At 41.6% G+C, this 19,394-nt stretch overlaps 1 protein-coding gene across 1 annotated transcript in view; it reads right to left on the reverse strand.

Annotated features, from left to right (window-relative positions):
• Nucleotides 1–10,168: 10,168 nt before the first annotated feature.
• LOC121705284 (cell wall integrity and stress response component 3-like) overlaps nt 10,169–19,394 on the reverse strand; it is a 58,288-nt gene continuing 49,062 nt past the window's right edge. The window contains exons 8-14 of the mRNA XM_042086181.1: nt 15,077–15,115; nt 12,960–13,019; nt 12,572–12,658; nt 12,192–12,230; nt 11,842–11,901; nt 11,426–11,551; nt 10,169–10,967 (exon numbers count right to left, since the gene is read on the reverse strand). Coding sequence (XP_041942115.1) covers nt 10,903–10,967; nt 11,426–11,551; nt 11,842–11,901; nt 12,192–12,230; nt 12,572–12,658; nt 12,960–13,019; nt 15,077–15,115 — 476 coding nt within the window. The 3' untranslated portion in view covers nt 10,169–10,902. The remainder of the gene's footprint in view (nt 10,968–11,425; nt 11,552–11,841; nt 11,902–12,191; nt 12,231–12,571; nt 12,659–12,959; nt 13,020–15,076; nt 15,116–19,394) is intronic.

Raw genomic sequence — 19,394 nt, forward strand, 5'->3', positions numbered from 1 at the left:
GGAGAACGGTTGTGGCTAGATGGGATACAGCTAAGAACGGAAGTTACGTAACAGATAGTGAAATCAAAGATTGTATGATGGATATTCCAAAGGAAACAAGAAAAATAGCTATTTTGCGAACATTAACATCACTTTTATGTTATAAATTCATGTTAGAAATACTATTACAAAATAAATAGTTTAGTTATGATCACGGGTGTCCCAAAGAAGTATAATATATATGGACACGTAAGTTTAACTTTACCCCGCGTTACGAGAACTTATAATTAAAGATGTATCAGCCATGGATATCCATGTCATAAATGAAAACTATTTTTAAAACTGCTTCAATTGCACAACGAACACTGTCATTTCCCTTTGGGGATGGACCATAACTTGCTGTGATGGAGCTGCTAACGATTGGACTAAGATCGTAACTTTTGAAACCTGGCATGCAATATCTACCTGTGCACGGAGACTCGACTCCATCTGTAGAGAACACAACATGTAGGCTTACATATATGTGCAATGTATTGGCAGTACCATTATGAATCATATAGATATATGCAGTGAACAGAATATATTATTATAAAAACTGAATAAATATGGTATGAACCATATGGACAGATATGTACAGTACAGTTATACAAGGATACAAGGAAGTTTATTGTCACATGCATATAGTTACTGGAAGTAAGAAATGCAGTGAAATTATGTCTAGTGTCAGCCTATTTGTGCATTTATGGGGGGGGGGGGGGGGGGGTAGAAGAAGTAGAAGGGGTTTAGTAGATTAAGTGGCAAGGGCTGCATAAGAAAGGTGGGGGAGGATTGGGATTGGGCGGGGGGCACCAACAAGGAGCACCCAAGAGCAACAGGGGCAAGGAAGAAACCTTGGGCAGATCCACGGCTCAAGGGGCTAACCCAACTGCTAGGGGTCTTGGTGTGTGTGTTGGGGGGATGACAGGAGAGATGGGATAGTGTGCTGTGTATGTGGGGAGAGGGCAGTGTGCAATATGTGTGTTGGAGAAGCTTCCTCATGAGACAATGTGCTGTGTAATGGGGGGGGGGGTTGGGGGGGGGAGTGTACTGCAAGTATGGTGAAGGGATTTACTATTGCAGAGTACTGTATGTATGATGTATGTGAGTGATGACAGTGAAGATGTGTGTGTGGGCGGGAGGGGAGTGGAGCAGTGACTGTGTGTGTGTGTGTGTGTAGTGTGTGTGTGGGTAGGTGAGGGCAGTGTGCTGTAAGTATGTAGAGGATGTGTGTTGGAGAAGATCCTGAAGACAATGTCAAAGTCAAAGTCAGCTTTATTGTCAATTTCTTCACATGTTCCAGACATACAAAGAGATCGAAATTACGTTTCTCACTATCCCACGGTGAAGACAAGACATATTTTACCAATTTAAGTCCACAGACAAACATAACATTCAAGTAAACAAAAAAGTAAGTAAATAAGTAAATAAGAGGGCACATATAATAATGAAAAAAATAAGAGCAGCAAAATTTGGTTGAAATTGTGCATAGACAGTCAATAAAATACTAGTGCAAAGTCAGGCCAATAAAAGGCTTGGGTAGTTCTGTTTGACCTAAGTAAGAAAGAAAGTGGCATAGTGGTGCAATGTAAGAGCAGCAGAAGTGTTGTGTTTTCAGGACAACAACAACAAGTTGTAAAGTGTACAAGTGTGCAAGTGTGCAAGTGGAGTAGTGCAGGCGGCCATTGTGGGTCCAATGTCCAGGATGTTATGTAGCTGAGGGTGGAGGGGGGAGAGGAGGGAGAGAGTTCAGCATCCTTACAGCTTGGTGTATGAAGCTGTTGGTGAGTCTGGTAGTGCGGGAGCGCAGGCTTCTGTACCTCTTCCCAGAGGGCAGTAGATCAAACAGATTGTGAGCGGGGTGACTTGCATCACTCACAATTTTGGTCGCCTTGCGGGTGAGGTGGGTGGTGTAAATGTCCTTCAGGGAGGGGAGTGAAGCACCAATAATCATTCCAGCTGTGTTCACTATGCGCTGCAGGGCTTTCCTGTTGTATTCAGTGCAGCTTCCGCCCCACACAGCGATACAGCTGGAGAGGATGCTCTCAATGGTGCCTCGGTAGAATGTGGTCATGATGGCTGGTGGAGCACTTGCTCGCCTGAGTTTCCGCAGGAAGTACAGGCGGCGCTGAGCTCTCTTCGCCAGTGATGCAGTGTTGGTGGTCCAGGAGAGGTCTTCACTGATGTGCACCCCCAGGAATTTGGTGCTGCTCGCTCTCTCCACCACAGCACCGTCGATGGTCAGTGGCAGGTGTTGGGTGTGACCTCTCCGGAAGTCAACAACAATCTCTTTGGTCTTGCTGACGTTCAGCAGGAGGTTGTTGTCCCTGCACCACGTGGTCAGATGGTCGACCTCCAGCCTGTATTGAGTCTCGTCGCCCTTGGTGATGAGACCCACCAGAGTTGTGTCGTCAGCAAATTTCACTATGTGATTGTTGCTGTAGGTTGCAGTGCAGTCATGCGTCAGCAGGGTGAAGAGCAGCGGACTGAGCACGCAGCCTTGGGGGGCCCCTGTGCTCAGTGTGATGCTGCTTGAGGTATTGTTGCCAACACGTACTACTTGGGGCCTCTGACAGAGGAAGTCCAGTAGCCAGTTGCAGAGTGCAATGTGCTGTGTATGTAGGGAGGCAGAGTGCAATGTGCTGTGTATGTAGGGAGGGGGGGGGCAGTGTGCAGCAAGTATGTAGAGGAGGCTTACTGTAGCAAGCAGTGTGCTGTATGTATGTGAGGTGATGATGTAAGTGTGTGTTTTTTTTGTGTGTGTGTTGGGGATGGGTGGGGGGTGGGGGCAGAAAGGCTAGGCAATCAAGGACATGGGTAGATAGATGGAGGAGAAATCAAAAATAATAAATAAAAACTTCTATGGAGATGTGCAAAAGTTGGAGAAAGTCAGATATGTGTGTGTGTGTGTGTGTGTATGTGTGTGTTTTGACGTGTGATGAAATAAGAAAATAAATAAAAGGTCTGTAGCATAGGGAGAGGGATGTAAAAGTGCTGAGTGCATTTAGAGAAATACAATAAAATATCAATATAATATAATACATTTTATGTGTGGTTGTTTAAGACACACTGAAGGCATGATGCCACCATAGGTTTGCAGAGAACTACAATATGCACACTGAAGGCATGATGCCACCATAGGTTTGCAGATAACTATATACAATATGCACACTGAAGGAATGATGCCACCGTAGGTTTGCAGAGAACTATATACAATATGCACACTTGAAAGGGGTGGGGTGGTGGTGTGGGGGGGTTGTGAGGGCCGCTGAAAACCAGTGTCCATCCTCACACGAAGGGGTGGGGTGGTGGTGTGGGGTTGTGAGGGCCGCTGAAAACCAGTGCCCATCCTCACAGAAAAGAGTTACAGTTAATCTGCAGCCTTAGGCACTGGTTAGCAGAAGGTGTCCACTACAAACCAACAAACCCCACTTCTAAAAAAACACAAACACACTCGCGCACTCCCCGGGAAAACAGGAGATTCTGTCAATCTGAATTTTAAGTTTTTAAGTTGCTTACATAATAACATTGGCCTTTATATGACACATTATATGACACAGGAGGGAGAGGGAGACGCGCGCACACACACACACACACACAAACTCGCGCATACGTTCTGACCAAAACTGCGGTCTTTAGTTAAGACTGTAAACTTAGTCATGGTTTCTTCCTCATAATCACTGAGGTACTTCTCAAAACTCCTGTACGACGAGAAGAAAGCTGCCATCGTTATAGTAACAATATCGTCCGTAAATGGGCTCTGGTATCGTCGAGATTTTGCGATATTTCACTGTCTGTTACGTAACTTCCGTTCTTAGCTGTATCACATCAGAGCCCGTCTACGGAGAGCCTCCCCACTCTCTATTAATCCCATACAAACCGAACTTGGCTGCAGTTCACCAGAGTTCACCTAGATGGCGATCGCGGGCGAGTCCAAAATACATGGGGTCCTATGGAGCTACATGGCTACATTTATTGTTTTCACCTATTTAACAACTGAAACCCTCAGATTTTATTTTATTTTTCGCAAAATGGATATGGATTATCAATCAAAAGTGAAATAATCCGGGAGTCATGTCCTTTCGTTTTCTTACAGGTTGGGTTGTTGTTGCCCATAACACGCTAGCATTGATGCTATGCTATGCTATGATCATGTAGCCTAGAAATCTAGACGCACCCTAGCGACGGCAAATGAATTTGCTCAGCCTGTACGTCTAGTATCAAACCATAGGGATTTCTATTGGCTGACGCCGTGGACTTCATCCAATCACAGCACTCTATTTTGTTAGAGAGTCTTAAGGCGGGCTTAACAGGATAACGACAGTCCTGCGACGGTGAACAACAAGGAAGGTGGCTATAGCGAACGAAGAGCGGTTGTTTGAATCGGCGTTGGCGTCAACTTTGGAGGAGTTGGACTTGTGCTTTTCTTTGAAAGTTGAGCAACACAATGCATTTAAGTCGTTCATTTAACTTTTGACCTATAATCCATAGTGAGCTTGCAGAAACCACAATCAAATCTTCGATTTTTCAACGACAACCAGGTGAAAGAGACACCAATTTAGCCGTCTAGCTCAATAGACCCCCATTGTTTTTGCACTTACTCGTGATCGCCCCTAGCGGAATTGCAACAGATTGCAGGTACAATAGAGTTAATAGGGAGTGATCCGGCTCTCCGTAAACGGGCTCTGTGAGAGCTAAGCATAGACAGTAAAAGAAGGAACGGTTCCTAAACTTTTCCACGACAAGGCCCCCCAAATACCATTAGGTTCTGGCCAAGGACCCCCTTGATGTGTTATTAAAACCATCAACAATACTACGGCAAATGTAAAAATACATTAAGCTAATCCTAATAATTATTTTAGCCACAAGCATTTCGCGATGGAGCATACAGTGTGTAAAAATTGTATTTGGGGCTTTCTGCTATATGAGAGCTATCACGCTACTATTATTCCCAGTCATTATCATGGGAAATCTAATGTTCAGATATGCCTCACATTATTATAATGGCGATGTATAACAACCCTCATAGTAATAGGTATATTTTACATTTTTCAAATGTATTTATTTGTTTTTCCTTCCAACTTGCTGAGGCCCCGGCCCCCACTTTGAAAACCACTGGTTTAGAGGATCTGTGATCACACCAGGCAGTAACTGAAGTGAAGTCACTGACACTCACCGGCAATAGAGATAAATAAACGGCTCTGACGGCAGTATCTTTGCATTGCAGCATGGGATGTCATTTTCAAATAATGCCCGTCAACATTGCATTTTATTATTGTTGTTGTTGTGAGTTGTGTGTTTTTTTATAAACATAAAAAATGTGTTGGTCTCAAGGACTCGGTCTGAAATTACGAGTCCTTCTCCTCCCACTGTGGTCCAAGACCGACTCTATGAAGGAACAAGTCCGAGACGAGTCCGAGAAAGCAGAAATCGGTCTCGAGACCGGACTCAAGTCTGAGACCGGACTCGGGTACTACATCACTAGTCAGCAGCTCCTTAGGCAGGTTAAACTTCCTTAGCTGTCGCAGGAAGTATAACTTCTGCTGGGCCTTTTTGTGGACAGAGTCAATGTGGGGAGACCACTTTAGGTCCTGTGAAATGGTAGTTCCCAGGAACCTAAAGGAATCCACACAACAAGTGTGTCGTTCTGGATGGTGAAGGGGGAGAGTGGGTGGGTGGGGGGGGGGGGGCTTCTCCTAAAGTCCACAGGGTTTTTGGGGTTTAAAGTGTAATTCCGGCGAAAATTGACCCAACGGTGTTTTTCTGCATTAAAACATATCAAATAAGCTATGGAGACAGTCATTTTCGTTTGAACGACCACTACAGAGCCTGGTATATGCTATAGCCCCAAATCGCAAACAGTGGATTAGCTAAGGGCAGAAGACTGTTAAAGGTCTAGGATGGGATTCTCTTTTTTGGTCATTTTCATATAGTGCAACCTACACTGGCCTGGCTCGCTCTCGCGCATCTGAGTTTTCGCTTGTGCATGATTGCGCGTCCATGTTCTTCGAATGGGTGGAGTCAGGGTCAGCGTTGGAGGAAAGAGGGTAGGACCATTTGAGTTGTGTATTTTCAAAATCTGCCGGCCGTTTTGCAGTCCTATATGCTATAGCATTGGTTCTCAAAGTGGGGTCCGCAGCACATTGTCAGGGGGTCCCTGACAAAGTTTGCTACAAAATATAAAATTGTCTTATACTGTATGGCGAAAAATGCTACAGTATCAGTATTTGCCCAATTTATCTGGTGATACGTTACATCAATACGTCAAAACACTTTATTATTAATTAACTGCCAACAAAATGAAAGTTATGTGAAGCAAACACTATGTGTTCAACACAATAGGCCTACATTTGACAAAGAAACAACAATCCTTGCCCACACAAGTTTGAGAACCCCTGTGCTATAGCATATACCAGCCAAGCTCTGTAGTGGTTGATCAATGAAAATTACTGTCTCCACGGCTTATTTGATGTGTTTTATTGCAGAAAAACACCCTTGGGTCAATTTTCGCCGGAATTACACTTTAACTCCAGGTGGTTCTTACTGCACCATTGAACCAGCTGTTCCACCTCCTGACTGTAAGCAGTCACCATCCTGCATCAAACCAATGACGGTGTGTCATCTGCAAACTTCAGGAGTTTCACAGACAAGTTCTCTGAGGTACAGTCATTAGTGTATAGGGAGAAGAGCAATGGGGAGAGGACACACCTCTTGGGGTGCCAGTGCTGATGGACCGGGTTTTGGATCAGATGCACCCGTCTGACATGCTGCTGCCTGTCAATCAGGAAGCTAATGATCCACTAACAGGTGGTGGCAGGCACTCAGAACTGGGTGAGCTTCTGATGTAGTAGTTCAGGAATGATGAACACCAAGTTGAACACTGAGCTGAAGTCCACAAACAGGATCCTGGCATGTCCCTCAGGAGTCAAGGTGATGCAGGATGTATTGACCCATATTGACGGCATCATCCGCCGACCTGTTCGCCCTGTAGGCAAACTGCAGGGGTGCAACAGGGGTCCTGTTATCAGGTGGTTTAACACCAGTCTTTCAAAGGATTTCATGTTTCAAGCACACACCTGATAAGGTTGATATTCTCTAGACTGGAATGCTCAAAAATGCTAAAAATGTACCTGAAATGGTCAGAAGGGTTTGAGGATCATGAAAACTTGCAAAATTCACATTCATAATTCTCTAGGACCAAGATCTAATGTGGTGAAATTCAGAGCTATGGCCATAGACTTGAATGGAACAGCCCATAGACTTTGTATGGGGACTCTGACATCATAATGGGCTAATTAACTTTATTTGCACCTGTATCAACTTCCAGCTGCTCACTACTAGGACCCATCAAAGGGCCAGTTAAACTGATTGCACCTGTATCAACTGCTTTCTGCTTAACTAGGCCAACTCTCTCTGTGTCTCTCCATTCTACAAGGATATAAGGCACATTCCATCCAACTTTCTATCCATTCATCCTCTTCAAACCATTCAGTCATCCACCCATATCCATTAAACAATCTGCCTATCAACATCCATTCAACTTTCTGTCTATCAACATCCATTACACTATCTAAATTCAACTTTTAAACTATATACTCTGTCTCAGGCTTTAAGCATACAATCTGGCTCTATTAAGACTACAGATTCTGTTCCTATTTCCTCTGCCCACAACTGTTTCAAAATAAATGTCCTCACTACAATAATTCACTATTAAATAATTTAACTATTTAAACTACTCAACTATTTAACTGTTTAGACATTTCAACTGTCAGTTGTTATCAACTATGACTCCTGCCAACTGTTTCCAAATAAAAGTTTGTTTTGCATTTTATGTTAATATACAGTATATTTATATTTTCATGCACTGGTAATTTCCTCGAAATTACATTTTCTAGTTTTTTGTTAATATCTCAAAAAGTATAAAGTTTACAAAAGTGAAAAATACATTCCTCAAGTGTCCTTTTCAAGACCTATCGTTACAAAGTTTGAACGAAGTTTCTACGTTAAACGGTTGAAGCTGAATTAGACGCAGAAATTTGGTGGGAAGAATAATAATAATAAGAAGAATACTTCGGATAACAGAACAGTGCATTTTCATGCACTGTAATTAACGAAATGTGACAATAATAATCGTTAGTTGCAGGCCTATGTGGCTGTTCTACAAAATATATATATATATATATATATATATATATATATATATATATATATATATATATATATATATATGCGGGCACAAGAAAAAAGAAAAACAGTAAATATAAATACAACAATAAATAGTACATTATTTATAAACTGTTTATTTTGTGTAAAGAGGAATTCGACATGAGCAACTCGACATATGAAGTAGCCAATAATTATTTGCATGAGGATGAGGCATGAGGATGCAGTTATACAAAGAAGTATTATTAGGTAAAGCAGTAGCATGCATGAAATGAAACACAGCCAAAATCATTAGGCCAGCCTCAGAGCAATGTAAAATGTTTGTTTGGACTAAAAAAAAACAATCCTCCTTTCACATCCAAAAATCCTGGCCAGCACAACTGTAACATCTCTGGTGTGGTGGCTGATTGGATTCTGGGGAGGGTCCCGTGCCACTCTACAGTCATGTCCTCAGCTGCAGTTCAATGTTGCAAATGGCAGGAGTCAGGTTTGTCTATGGCTCTGTGCCAGTTATTTACACATCTTAATACTGATGTAGCAGGACTAGGATCTTATACACAGACACAAAAAAGTCGGCAATGGTAGACAAAAATAATATATAACTCCATGAGAACATCACCAATAACACAGTAACTGACTCCTACACAAATACATTCTAAAAGTGAACATTTCATGATTCACGTTCACAATCATGGTGCCTTATGGGGTGATAGATCGCGCACATGTATACAGAAGAGTATGACCCCACTCAGTGGCGCAAAAAGTGGGTATGCGCTATATGCGGCGCATAGGGGTGCAGCACCGTGGGGGCACCAAAGCGATGGTAAAAATAATAATAATAATAATAATAATAATATATTTGGTATATTCTATATGTAGCTACTGTTGTACGTTTCTAAATCATTTCTGCATTTCCTCAATGTTAAATAACATTTTAGAGGACTAACAGGCTAGAGTAGGCGCCCTATCTCATAAGATTCCATCATAGAATTTTGACATAGAAGAGGGAGTGGGGGCGCCGTGAGCGCTGAGTGAGCAGTACGAGTAGTGAGTTTTCGTCTATGAAAGATGGATAAAGCAAAAAAGCTGTCGGGGGCTAAACATAGAAAAAGAAAGAGGGAAAATGAGATGGCATGTCAAGGGATGCGACAGTTGTTAAATAAGTGGATGGTGAAAAGCAACAGGTAGAATTTAAAGTATGACGTCTGTGCTTGGAGGCTTGCAAATATTCATGTTAACAGACTTGCGTTTGCTAAGCATATGCCGATTGAAACATTAACCTATTCAATTAAGATAGCTAGGTGGCTACCATGCTCATACTGAACTTTTAATGGCAAACTGCAAACAGAAATGTCACGCTAGCAACAACTCATTACATGTTTCCATTTCCTAACAATCCTAATATTAATAACTTAATATTGTGCTGATAATGTGGCAAACAAAGGCTAGAGTTGGATCAGCCTTATCCTTTGTGAGCAACAGCTGGCAAAAGGATGTTATGAGAACCGTTTAGACTCTCTTAAAGTCTTAAAGTGACAATGCACAATTTGACAATACTTCAAGTTCAAATTTCTTAAAAAATAAAATACGTAAATTATTGGCCTTTTGTTTTACTTTAGTTGTTTGTGTTTTATTTTATTTTATTTATTTTTTTTTGGGGGGGGGGGGGGGGGGGGGCGCCAATGTGTTGTTGCATACCCTTCAAAAAATGGGTAGGTGCGTCCCTGACCCCACTTTAACACAAGACAATGCCCATGACATGTTAAAAGGATACATTCTTCTGTTAGCTATAGCCTATATGTCACATTACAGTGCAACCAGAACGGTGTCAGATTTTTTTCACGTTTTCAATTTTCCACATTTTGTTATGTTTCAGACTCATCTTAAAAAAAAAGTCTCATCAATCTACACACAACACTCCAATACTTCACAAAAAACAGGTGTTTGGAGTGTTTTGTAAATGTAAAAAAATAAAAGACTGAAATCATTAATTTACATAAGACCCTTTGTTATGATGCTTGCAATTGAGCTCTGGTGCATTCTACTTCTATCAATGGTCCTCGAGATGCTTCTACAACTTGATTGGAGTCCACTTGTGCCTATATGAATTCATTGGACAATATAGATGCAAGCAGCAATGAGGGAGCTGTCTTTTTTGCATTTTTGTTAATTTCTGCGACCCCTAGAGGTTAAAGGTCACCCAATTTCTTGAGTGTTCTCCTAATGGGGTCAAATTGAACTATTTGGCCACAATTCCCAACGACGTGTGTGGAAGAAACCAGGCACTGAGCTGCACTGATGGTTGTCATTCTGTAAGAGTTCAATTGAACCACTGCTTTTGACATCTTGAATGAATCAGAAGTGTGGCTGGATTCTGAGATGATATGTTTCTACCTTTGTCCTCATATCACAATTAGCCATTCATTCATGTTAAGACAGGGACCTGTTGAAATATGGGCCCCCTAATAGTGGCTTCCATTCATCATGCCAATGTCTTCATGTGCCATAACATCTGAAAAGCTTTGCATGCAGATCTGTTGGGAATGTTGTAAGTAGTCCTGGTTCTCTTGTTGAGTCCTATTGCCCAAAGCCATAGGTGGCACTGAGTGCCTCCTGGTGCAGGTGAGATTGGCAGTCTATGATGGGGACAGTGTAGTGGGCATAGCAGGTCCTTCCTCTGCGAGCCATCTGCAGTCATGGCAACACTGGAGGAGGCATCCAGCTCTAGATCACGGACCCACCCCCTGATGATACAGCATTCAACCTGATTGTGTTGTCTCCTTCACATGCTACAAGTAAAAAAGACAGACAAGTAACTATCGCCTTCTATACCGTCTTTACACAATATCCCATCACAGACATACTGAAGTTTCAAAATATTAAATGCTTTCTATTTTCTACACACAACATAAGCGAAACAACACTGCTTGAGATCAGATTTAAGCCTAATGTCTGAAGCTGGGTTTCCATTCAGCTCAGTGAAAATTTGGCTTAAGAAAATAGTATGTCCTTCCAACAACTGTGTTATGGAAATTAAAAATGGACATTCTCCTCATCGAGGGAAGAGTTCTGAACAGCTGTGAGATCAGTTTGCAAGGATGTCAGGGGAACGTTTACATTAACACAGAGGTAGAAATGCAACAAATGTGAATATATGCGAATAAACATCATCTTAAAGTATACACATACAGTCATACACATACAAATAGACATGTATAGTAGTCTAGCTTATACAAAGAGTACTTACTACAGTATCTATAAGGCTGTGTATTTATCTGTCTGTAGCTGTGTCTCTGCTTCAGTAACAATCCCACCAAAACTATGTTTAAAATCACAGATACCATCAGGAATCCCAGCACACTTAGACTCTCTCCTAAGACACAAAACACAGAGGATATGAAAGTGTTTTGTGGCCATGTCTGACCTATAGTCTGACCATCAACAATTCAGGCACAGAAAGACAAAAAGGTTATAAAGATGTGTGGAGAAATGCAGAACTTGTTTGTAAATTCATATTGAAAGGAACAACATTGTCCTTAATGTAGGAACATATGGCAGTTGCTGACCAATAAATCAGGCAATAAAATATGAGGCTGACAAGTCATTGTCAGTGTCAAGTCATGATTGTGGATAGTTGTTGCACTGTACATGAGGGGTACTTACCGCTAAATGTTGAAGAATGGACAGAAGAATGGACAGAACTGGTGATGGACGTTTCCTTTTCTGTTAAAGATTAATAAAACAAAGATTAATAAAGACATCGTATTAACCCTCTTTGATCATGAAGAGGAACTGCTCCACTTTTCATATATGACAGTGTGACAAAGTAGATTAAGTAGTAGTTAAACTATGTTTAGTGAAATGGAATTCTTCACAAACATAATCTTATTTCACATAAATCAGCTTGCCAATGCTCAAGTAATTGTGTAAGAAAGTGTGCCAAGGAAGGGTATGTGCGGGGAAAGCAGAGATAACATCAACACTAATAAATTAGCTGGCAATCAAGTACTTACCAGGAGATGCGGTGGAGGTGGTGGATGTTGCTGTTGTATCTGAGATTATTGGTCATTAATTAATGATCATGGCATATAGATTGTGAGCTGATAATGATATATAATCATTCGATTATAGATACATAATGTTTATAACAGATATTCTTCATTCTTTAATCTCAACTATGTTTAGTGAAACCTTTCCAGCTTGCTAGTTATATGCACACACACACACACACACTCACACACACAACATAATGTTATTTCACATAAATCAGCTCACAAATGCTCAAGTAATCGTGTAAGAAAATGTGCCAAGGGAGGGTATGAGGGAGGGAGATAACATCAACACTGTAATACATTAGTTAGCCAGAGATATTTTTTGTCCATCTAGTACTTACTAGGAGATGTGGGGGAAGTGGTGGATGTATTCCTGGTTGTGGGCGTTGCTGTTGTTGTACCTGAGGTGGTGGATGTTGTTGTTGTACCTGAGATTATTGGTCAATAATTAATGATCATGGCATATAGATTGTGAGCTGATAATGATATATAATCATTAGATTATATACATAATGTTTATAACAGATATTCTTTACTCTTTAATCTCAACTATGTTTGGTGAAATGGAATGCCTTTCCAGCCTCACAATCAGCTAATCAGCTCAGCTCACAAATGCTCAAGTAATCGTGTAAGAAAATGTGCCAAGGGAGGGTATGAGGAAGGGAGATAACATCAACACTGTAATACATTAGTTAGCAAGAGATATTTTTTTGTCAATCTAGTACTTACTAGGAGATGCAGGGGAAGTGGTGGATGTATTTCTGGTTGTGGGCGTTGCTGTTGTTGTACCTGAGATTATTAATTATTAATAAGTTGAGAGTTGATACAAAAAGGCTGTGTCTCATTTGACATTGTTATCTGTACACATTGTAAATGTTGGAATTCTTTTTCACTATTGGGAGGTGCAGGCTAATGAAGCCGGCCACTTTGAAGCCCTTGTGCTAAGCTAGGCTAGGGTGCTTCAAACTGAGGCGAATAAGCTAAAGTCCCAAAATGTCGGCGTGTTCTTTTAAAAGGTAACTTTTCCTGTAGTTTGGGGCTTCATCTTCTTCTACTTTGTCTTTTCTTCGTTTTCCTATCATCCCTTCTATCTCCTTCCAACATGTTCTGGACTCATTTCGTACTTTTCTTTACTAGCCTGTCAAGAGGTCCCTGCCACCTATAATAGATAATGTAATGTCGGTGCGCTGGACAATGTGTGTCGGTTCCCACAATGCATTGCGGCTGGGGTTCACGCATAGCGTGTAGGCCTATCCCTCTTTTTAGTTCTACCTCTTGTGTAACCCTTCTTGTCGGTGTGAGTGTGACCACCATTTGCATTTTCACACTCACACGTACATGTGTTGTTGACTACCCTTGTGTGTACCATGTATTGTTGTCTGTGTTCCCCACTCCCTTATGAAATCGTAGGTTCTGGTATCCCATTCAGAATGTAAATGTAAATCAGGTTTCTAGGCCAAGTATACTTGCGTATACAAGGAATTTGGTCTCTGCATTTATCCCATCCGTGAATTAGTGAAACACACAGAGCACACAGTTAACACACAGTGAGGTGAAGCACACACTAACCGGGAGCAGTGAGCTGCCTTGCTACAGCAGCGCTCGGGGAGCAGTGTGGGGTTCGGTGCCTTGCTCAAGGGCACTTCAGCCGTGGATGTGGGCAAGGGAGAGCAGTGTTCACCCACTTCCCCAACCCACATTTTTCCTACTGGTCGGGGATCGAACCAGCAACCCTTCGGTTACAAGCCCGAAGCCCTAACCAGTAGGCCACGGCTGCCCCTAAAGAAGGACTAAATAGATAAACGACTAACGTCTGGAAAATGCGGGCGTTACCTGCAAGGGGCAATACAAAATAGAGTTCTCAACAGGCCTGAAAATTACAACCCGAACCGACCCGGCCCGTGGCTTTTAAAGCCCAGACCTGATGTAACCCGACACATCAACATAAATGATCTGCCCGAACCCGGCCAGTGGCCCGACGTAAAACATAGGCTACGTTTTGACTGTTAAACCCTGACTTTATTTAGGTGAAGATTCAACACATTAGCGTGACAATTTACTTAAAATGGTGATTTTCTCCTCTTCTGGCGTATCGTGACGGAAGAACCATTCCAACTTTGGATGCGGTTATCTTAGCGATACTTTTTGCAATACCCTCAATATACACATCGTTGGAAAGCTTAGTTTATGGCCGTTCATATGAGCACAATAACTTAATTTTGTACATTTTACCAAAGCGACTGGTTTCGCCTTGCAGGGTCACATATTTCATCAGCACATTGCATTTTGAGCATTGCACATAACCTGTAGAATTTCCATCAGAATCCAGCACCACTCCAAACACTTTCCAGACCTCTGATTTTCCCACTCCTGTAGTAGCGACGGTGAATTCACCTGCGGCAAGTTTAGCCTACTTTTCACCAACTCCATCTTCTTCTCCAGGCTAAAGAAAGGCGTGATCCATGATGCACGTTGCACGCAGCAGGAGACTTTCTTTACGGTGAACTTTCTTTACTGTGATGATTAATACATGTTTTTTTTTTCTTTTTTTTTTTCACTGAGCAGAAAAGATTAAGCCCAAGGTCCAACCCGACCCGAGTCATTTGCTTTTATTTTCGACCCGAACCCGGCCCGAACCTGCGGGTCCCGTCGGGTTGGTCGGGCTGACCTGACCCATTGAGAACTCTAATACAAAACACACACACACACACACACACACCTGAATACACTCATTTAACTTCAGTCAGCTTGCAGCTGCTAATCTTGTAGCAGAAAGTATGACAAGGGCGAGCACAGGTACCATGTTCTACATCAGTAAACAAGTTATGTTGTGAAACTACACTTACCAGGAGAAGAGGTGGACATAGGGCATGCCGTACTATTTTCTGTTGATAGAAGCAAGAATATTATTGCTCATTAGGGTCGATGGCCTAATGGTTCACATTTCGGCAATTTGATGATAAATAGTGCTTCAGGTCTACAATTCTAATGCAATGCACTTTTTGCCAAATTCAGCAAATTTCTCATTGTGGCCTTCTACTTGTCATTTTATAGACAGGGCAAAACCCAGAACGATCTGATTAAGGTCACTACCAAACATGTCTCAATTGATTCTATAGTACTTTTTCGCGTAGAATCCATTTCTGCTTGGGACATTTTTATATCACGCATAGTTAATGAGATAATTTGCATATTTGAATGCATTAGCAAATATAAATGCATAATAAAGAAATGTATTGATAATATGGCTGTAAGTAGATAGGTTAATGGCTTTAGGCCATTTTTAACCGTTTTTGTTCATGTGCCACTTCACCTTTACAAGAACATCATGGCAAATCAATTATGAATGTTTTTACTTAATTAGTGCAAATATACACTCTATGCATTATTTTGTGAGAGCTAATTTGCATATGGGTATCATTTTGTTGACTAATTTGCATGCAAGAATGGGTCTGTGAAGAAATATTCGTATTGTTACAAATATTGTTTTCATGCTGTGTTGTAACTGATCTTCCCCTCCAGTTGTCCACTTAATTTAGTAATAGTAACACACTTATAGAAATAGTATACAGTAATAGTAAATATCCATTTTTTTATATCACGCATAGTTAATGAGCTATTTTGCATATTTTGACTAATTATCCCACTTATGTTTCGGTGACATTTTATGATTAGTTAAAGAATATTCTATCTCTTTCAGGTGTAAAGTTATCTGCAGTGTAAATTCTGGTCATGTTTATGTTAGTAAATTTACATAAATAATGCACATATAACAAAAATGCCAATGCAGACTCATAGTAAGCACATAGCAAGCTCTTGCAACCCATTTTTCAGTGATCAAATATTTGATGTCCTCCGGCAGATCTTTCATCAGATAAGCTTCCATATCCTTCACTTTCCTTTCGATCAATTTCAGAACGTCCTCAGTAACATTATGGGCTCTAATATGACGATCAAAAGCGCGGCGCAAAGCGTGTTATCACGACGCAAAGCTTATTCCGATTGTACACTGGAGTTTTTCCGCCATGCGCGTCTCTTTTATTGAACAATGCGCTCAGGGGTGTGGCAATTAACGACCTAAGGTGTGGCCTGGCGAAAGATCTAAAAATCGCTATCGTACACTATCTAAAAAGCATTGCCCCACTGACCAAGAAAAACCTGGTCTTTAGCGAGGCGCATATGGAGCACAGCTGAAGACGCACTATCACGAGATGTAAGCAGCAACTCCTCTGCAGGATAAATGTCCTTTTGGTTTTTTGTTCAGTCATTCGAATATTATTGGGGTAAATGTCTTTTTTCAGGCTATGTTTTCGATGGTAACCCATTGTCAGTCAATAGTGATAGTAATTAACTGTGTATAACTGTTTTGTCTTATGACACCACGGTGAAGTTAGTTTCACTTTGCCAATGAGTTCAAATAATAGACGAATGCAGATGTGTGTAGACTATACTCTGCTAGGTTTTAGTAAAGCATGGTTTTAGTGGAATACCTGTTCCATACAGTCTCGTGTCCAAGCAAATTCCTTCAAATGCTCCGCTGACTATCAAAATACCGATGCGCTGTTTGAAGTTGCGCTGCTTGCTGTTAAAGGGAATGACAGATGTTCACAGTTTAAAGGATGTTACGCTCAAACCACACCCATGACTGATTAAGAAAAATTAGACCAACCTTTTTGCTCTAGGCGCCGACATTTGATAACAAAACCACCCCCAATGTGGACTGGACATTTGTTTAGGCTATTTGCCAGTGACCATGCGTTTTAGATTATCACCTTCAACTCAACACTTCAAAGACCAAGGAGATGGTGGTGGATTTCCGCAGGTCTAAGCCCGCTCTGCTACCAGTCTCCATTGATGGGGTCAATGTGGAGGTGGTAAGCACCTACAAGTATCTGGGTCTCCACCTGGACAATGAACTGGACTGGTCAGCCAACACTGATGCACTCTACAAGAAAGGACAGAGCAGGCTGTACTTCCTGAGGAGGCTGCAGTCCTTCAATGTGTGCAGCAAGCTCCTCAGGATGTTCTACCAGTCTGTTGTGGGCAGCGCCCTCTTCTATGCAGTGGTATGCTGGGGAGGAAGCACAAAGAAGAAGGATGCTGGGCGACCTGACAGGCTGGTAAGGAAGGCTGGCTCTGTAGTGGGAGCTGAACTGGAGTGCATCACTTCATTATCTGACAAAAGGACCCTGAACAAACTGATCAACATCTTGGACAATGAGTGTCACCCACTCCACAGCACTATTGTTAAAGGAGAATTCCGGTGTGATATTGACCTAAATTGTATTGAAACATGATACCGAGTGTGAACGTATGTCTCATAGCCCATCTCGACTTGTCCCCTGCACTCCAAAATCTGGCGCTAGTTAGCCGATGCTACCAACAGCCTTTTCAATAGTGGTGCTTCGGCATCGGGCTAGCCATGCAAATAAATCACTGTTTTACACCCATTTACGAGGCTCAATGTATCTCCACACTTCATTGGTAGACTTCCGAGGGCAGAGCTGCCAACTCTCACACATTGAGAGTGAGATTCATTCATTTGATTGGCTCAAAACGCTTTTACACCAATCAAATGCGTGAGGGTTGGCAGCTCTGCCGAGGGCCCTGACATTTAAAACGAGACATTGAGAACTTTGAAAAAGCACTGGTAGTTTACTTACAAGACGATTTATACAGACAGTATCTTCACAAAGTTTAGCGTTTGCAGCCATCTTGAATTTAGTCACGATAAGTCGAGCAACGAGTAAGAATGAACAGGTATGATAAGGGATCAGATTCCAAAAATAATTCAGTGGAAATGCATGGATTCCAGTTGCTGCTACTGAAGAAACTGGAATCCATGCATTTCCACTGAATTATTTTTGGGTAAAAAATTACCCAAAGGGGTCTGGATTTTCCAGGCTAGTAAAGTGCCTCCTGACCTATCCAAACACCTGAAGCGCATCTTCAGTATGTCGAATGTTCGTTCAATTACACTGCGTGTTTGTGTGTGTTTTCAATTAAATAGCATTGCCAGGAGATGGCAGACATCTGTCACAGCCTGACGGGTCAGGCGTAGCTTACGCCTACATTCCTGGCTGGCAGACCCTCTCCCTCCCGCGTCTAATTCTCTGTCCCAAGACGTACTCCATCTCACTGTGCAATAGAAAAATTATGAGCAAGCGTATCTTAACCAAATTGTCCACATGCTACATTATTGCCAAGCATGCGCCCTAAAAATAGCATCTGAAAAACGCGCCACTGACTTGCGGAGTTGGTTTTTTTTATAGTATATTTTGGCCTTTTATGCCTTTAATTTAAAGGACAGTAGAGAATGACAGGAAGCGAGTGGGTCCGGAAAGGACCACGAGTCGGGAATCGAACCCGGGTCGCTGGCGTACGGTGCAGGTGCCCCAGCCAGCCGCGCCTCTGAAACTGCAAAATAGCACCAGGGAACGTTTGCACGGAACACGTCTCCTCTTTTCTCTGAACCGCCCCCGGGAGCGAAAGTTCATTCCCTAATTTACCAATGTGCGTCTGTGGAGGGAAAATTCCGCTGTATTCCGCTCGAATGCAAAGTAGGTATGAAACAAGCGCCAGTGTACAAAGTCACTGTGCACTGAAAATATGACCAAAAACCATTAAATTGTCATAAGATTTCTTTGACATGTAAACCATTGCCTCCTACTATGCAAACGTTACTTTCGCTGGACATACCAGTCTTGATTTGATAGCTAGCAAATTATGCTGATGGCAATTCTGGTTGAAAGGTAGATTTCGTAGATATTAATGTTGATTACCAATTCACATTGAATAGTAAAATGTTTTCTTTTTTATTTTAATATTACACTATGTATTATTACTAAAATCAGTGGACAACTGCAGGGGAAGATCAGTTACAATACAGCCTCAAAACTAGAATCTATTTCTTCACAGACCATCCTCACATGCAAATTAGTTGATAAAATGATACCCATATGCAAATTAGCTCTCACAAAATAATGCACAGAGTGTATATTTACACTAATTAAGTAAAAACATCCATACTTGCTTTGCCATGATATTTGATACAATTTGAATATTATTTGGACCTAAAACCATTAACCTATCTACTTACAGCCATATTATCAATACTTTTCTTTATTATGCATTTATATTCGCTAATGTATTCAAATATGCAAA

The sequence above is a fragment of the Alosa sapidissima genome, chromosome 3 (assembly GCF_018492685.1).
Source record: "Alosa sapidissima isolate fAloSap1 chromosome 3, fAloSap1.pri, whole genome shotgun sequence".
Lineage (NCBI taxonomy): Eukaryota > Metazoa > Chordata > Actinopteri > Clupeiformes > Clupeidae > Alosa > Alosa sapidissima.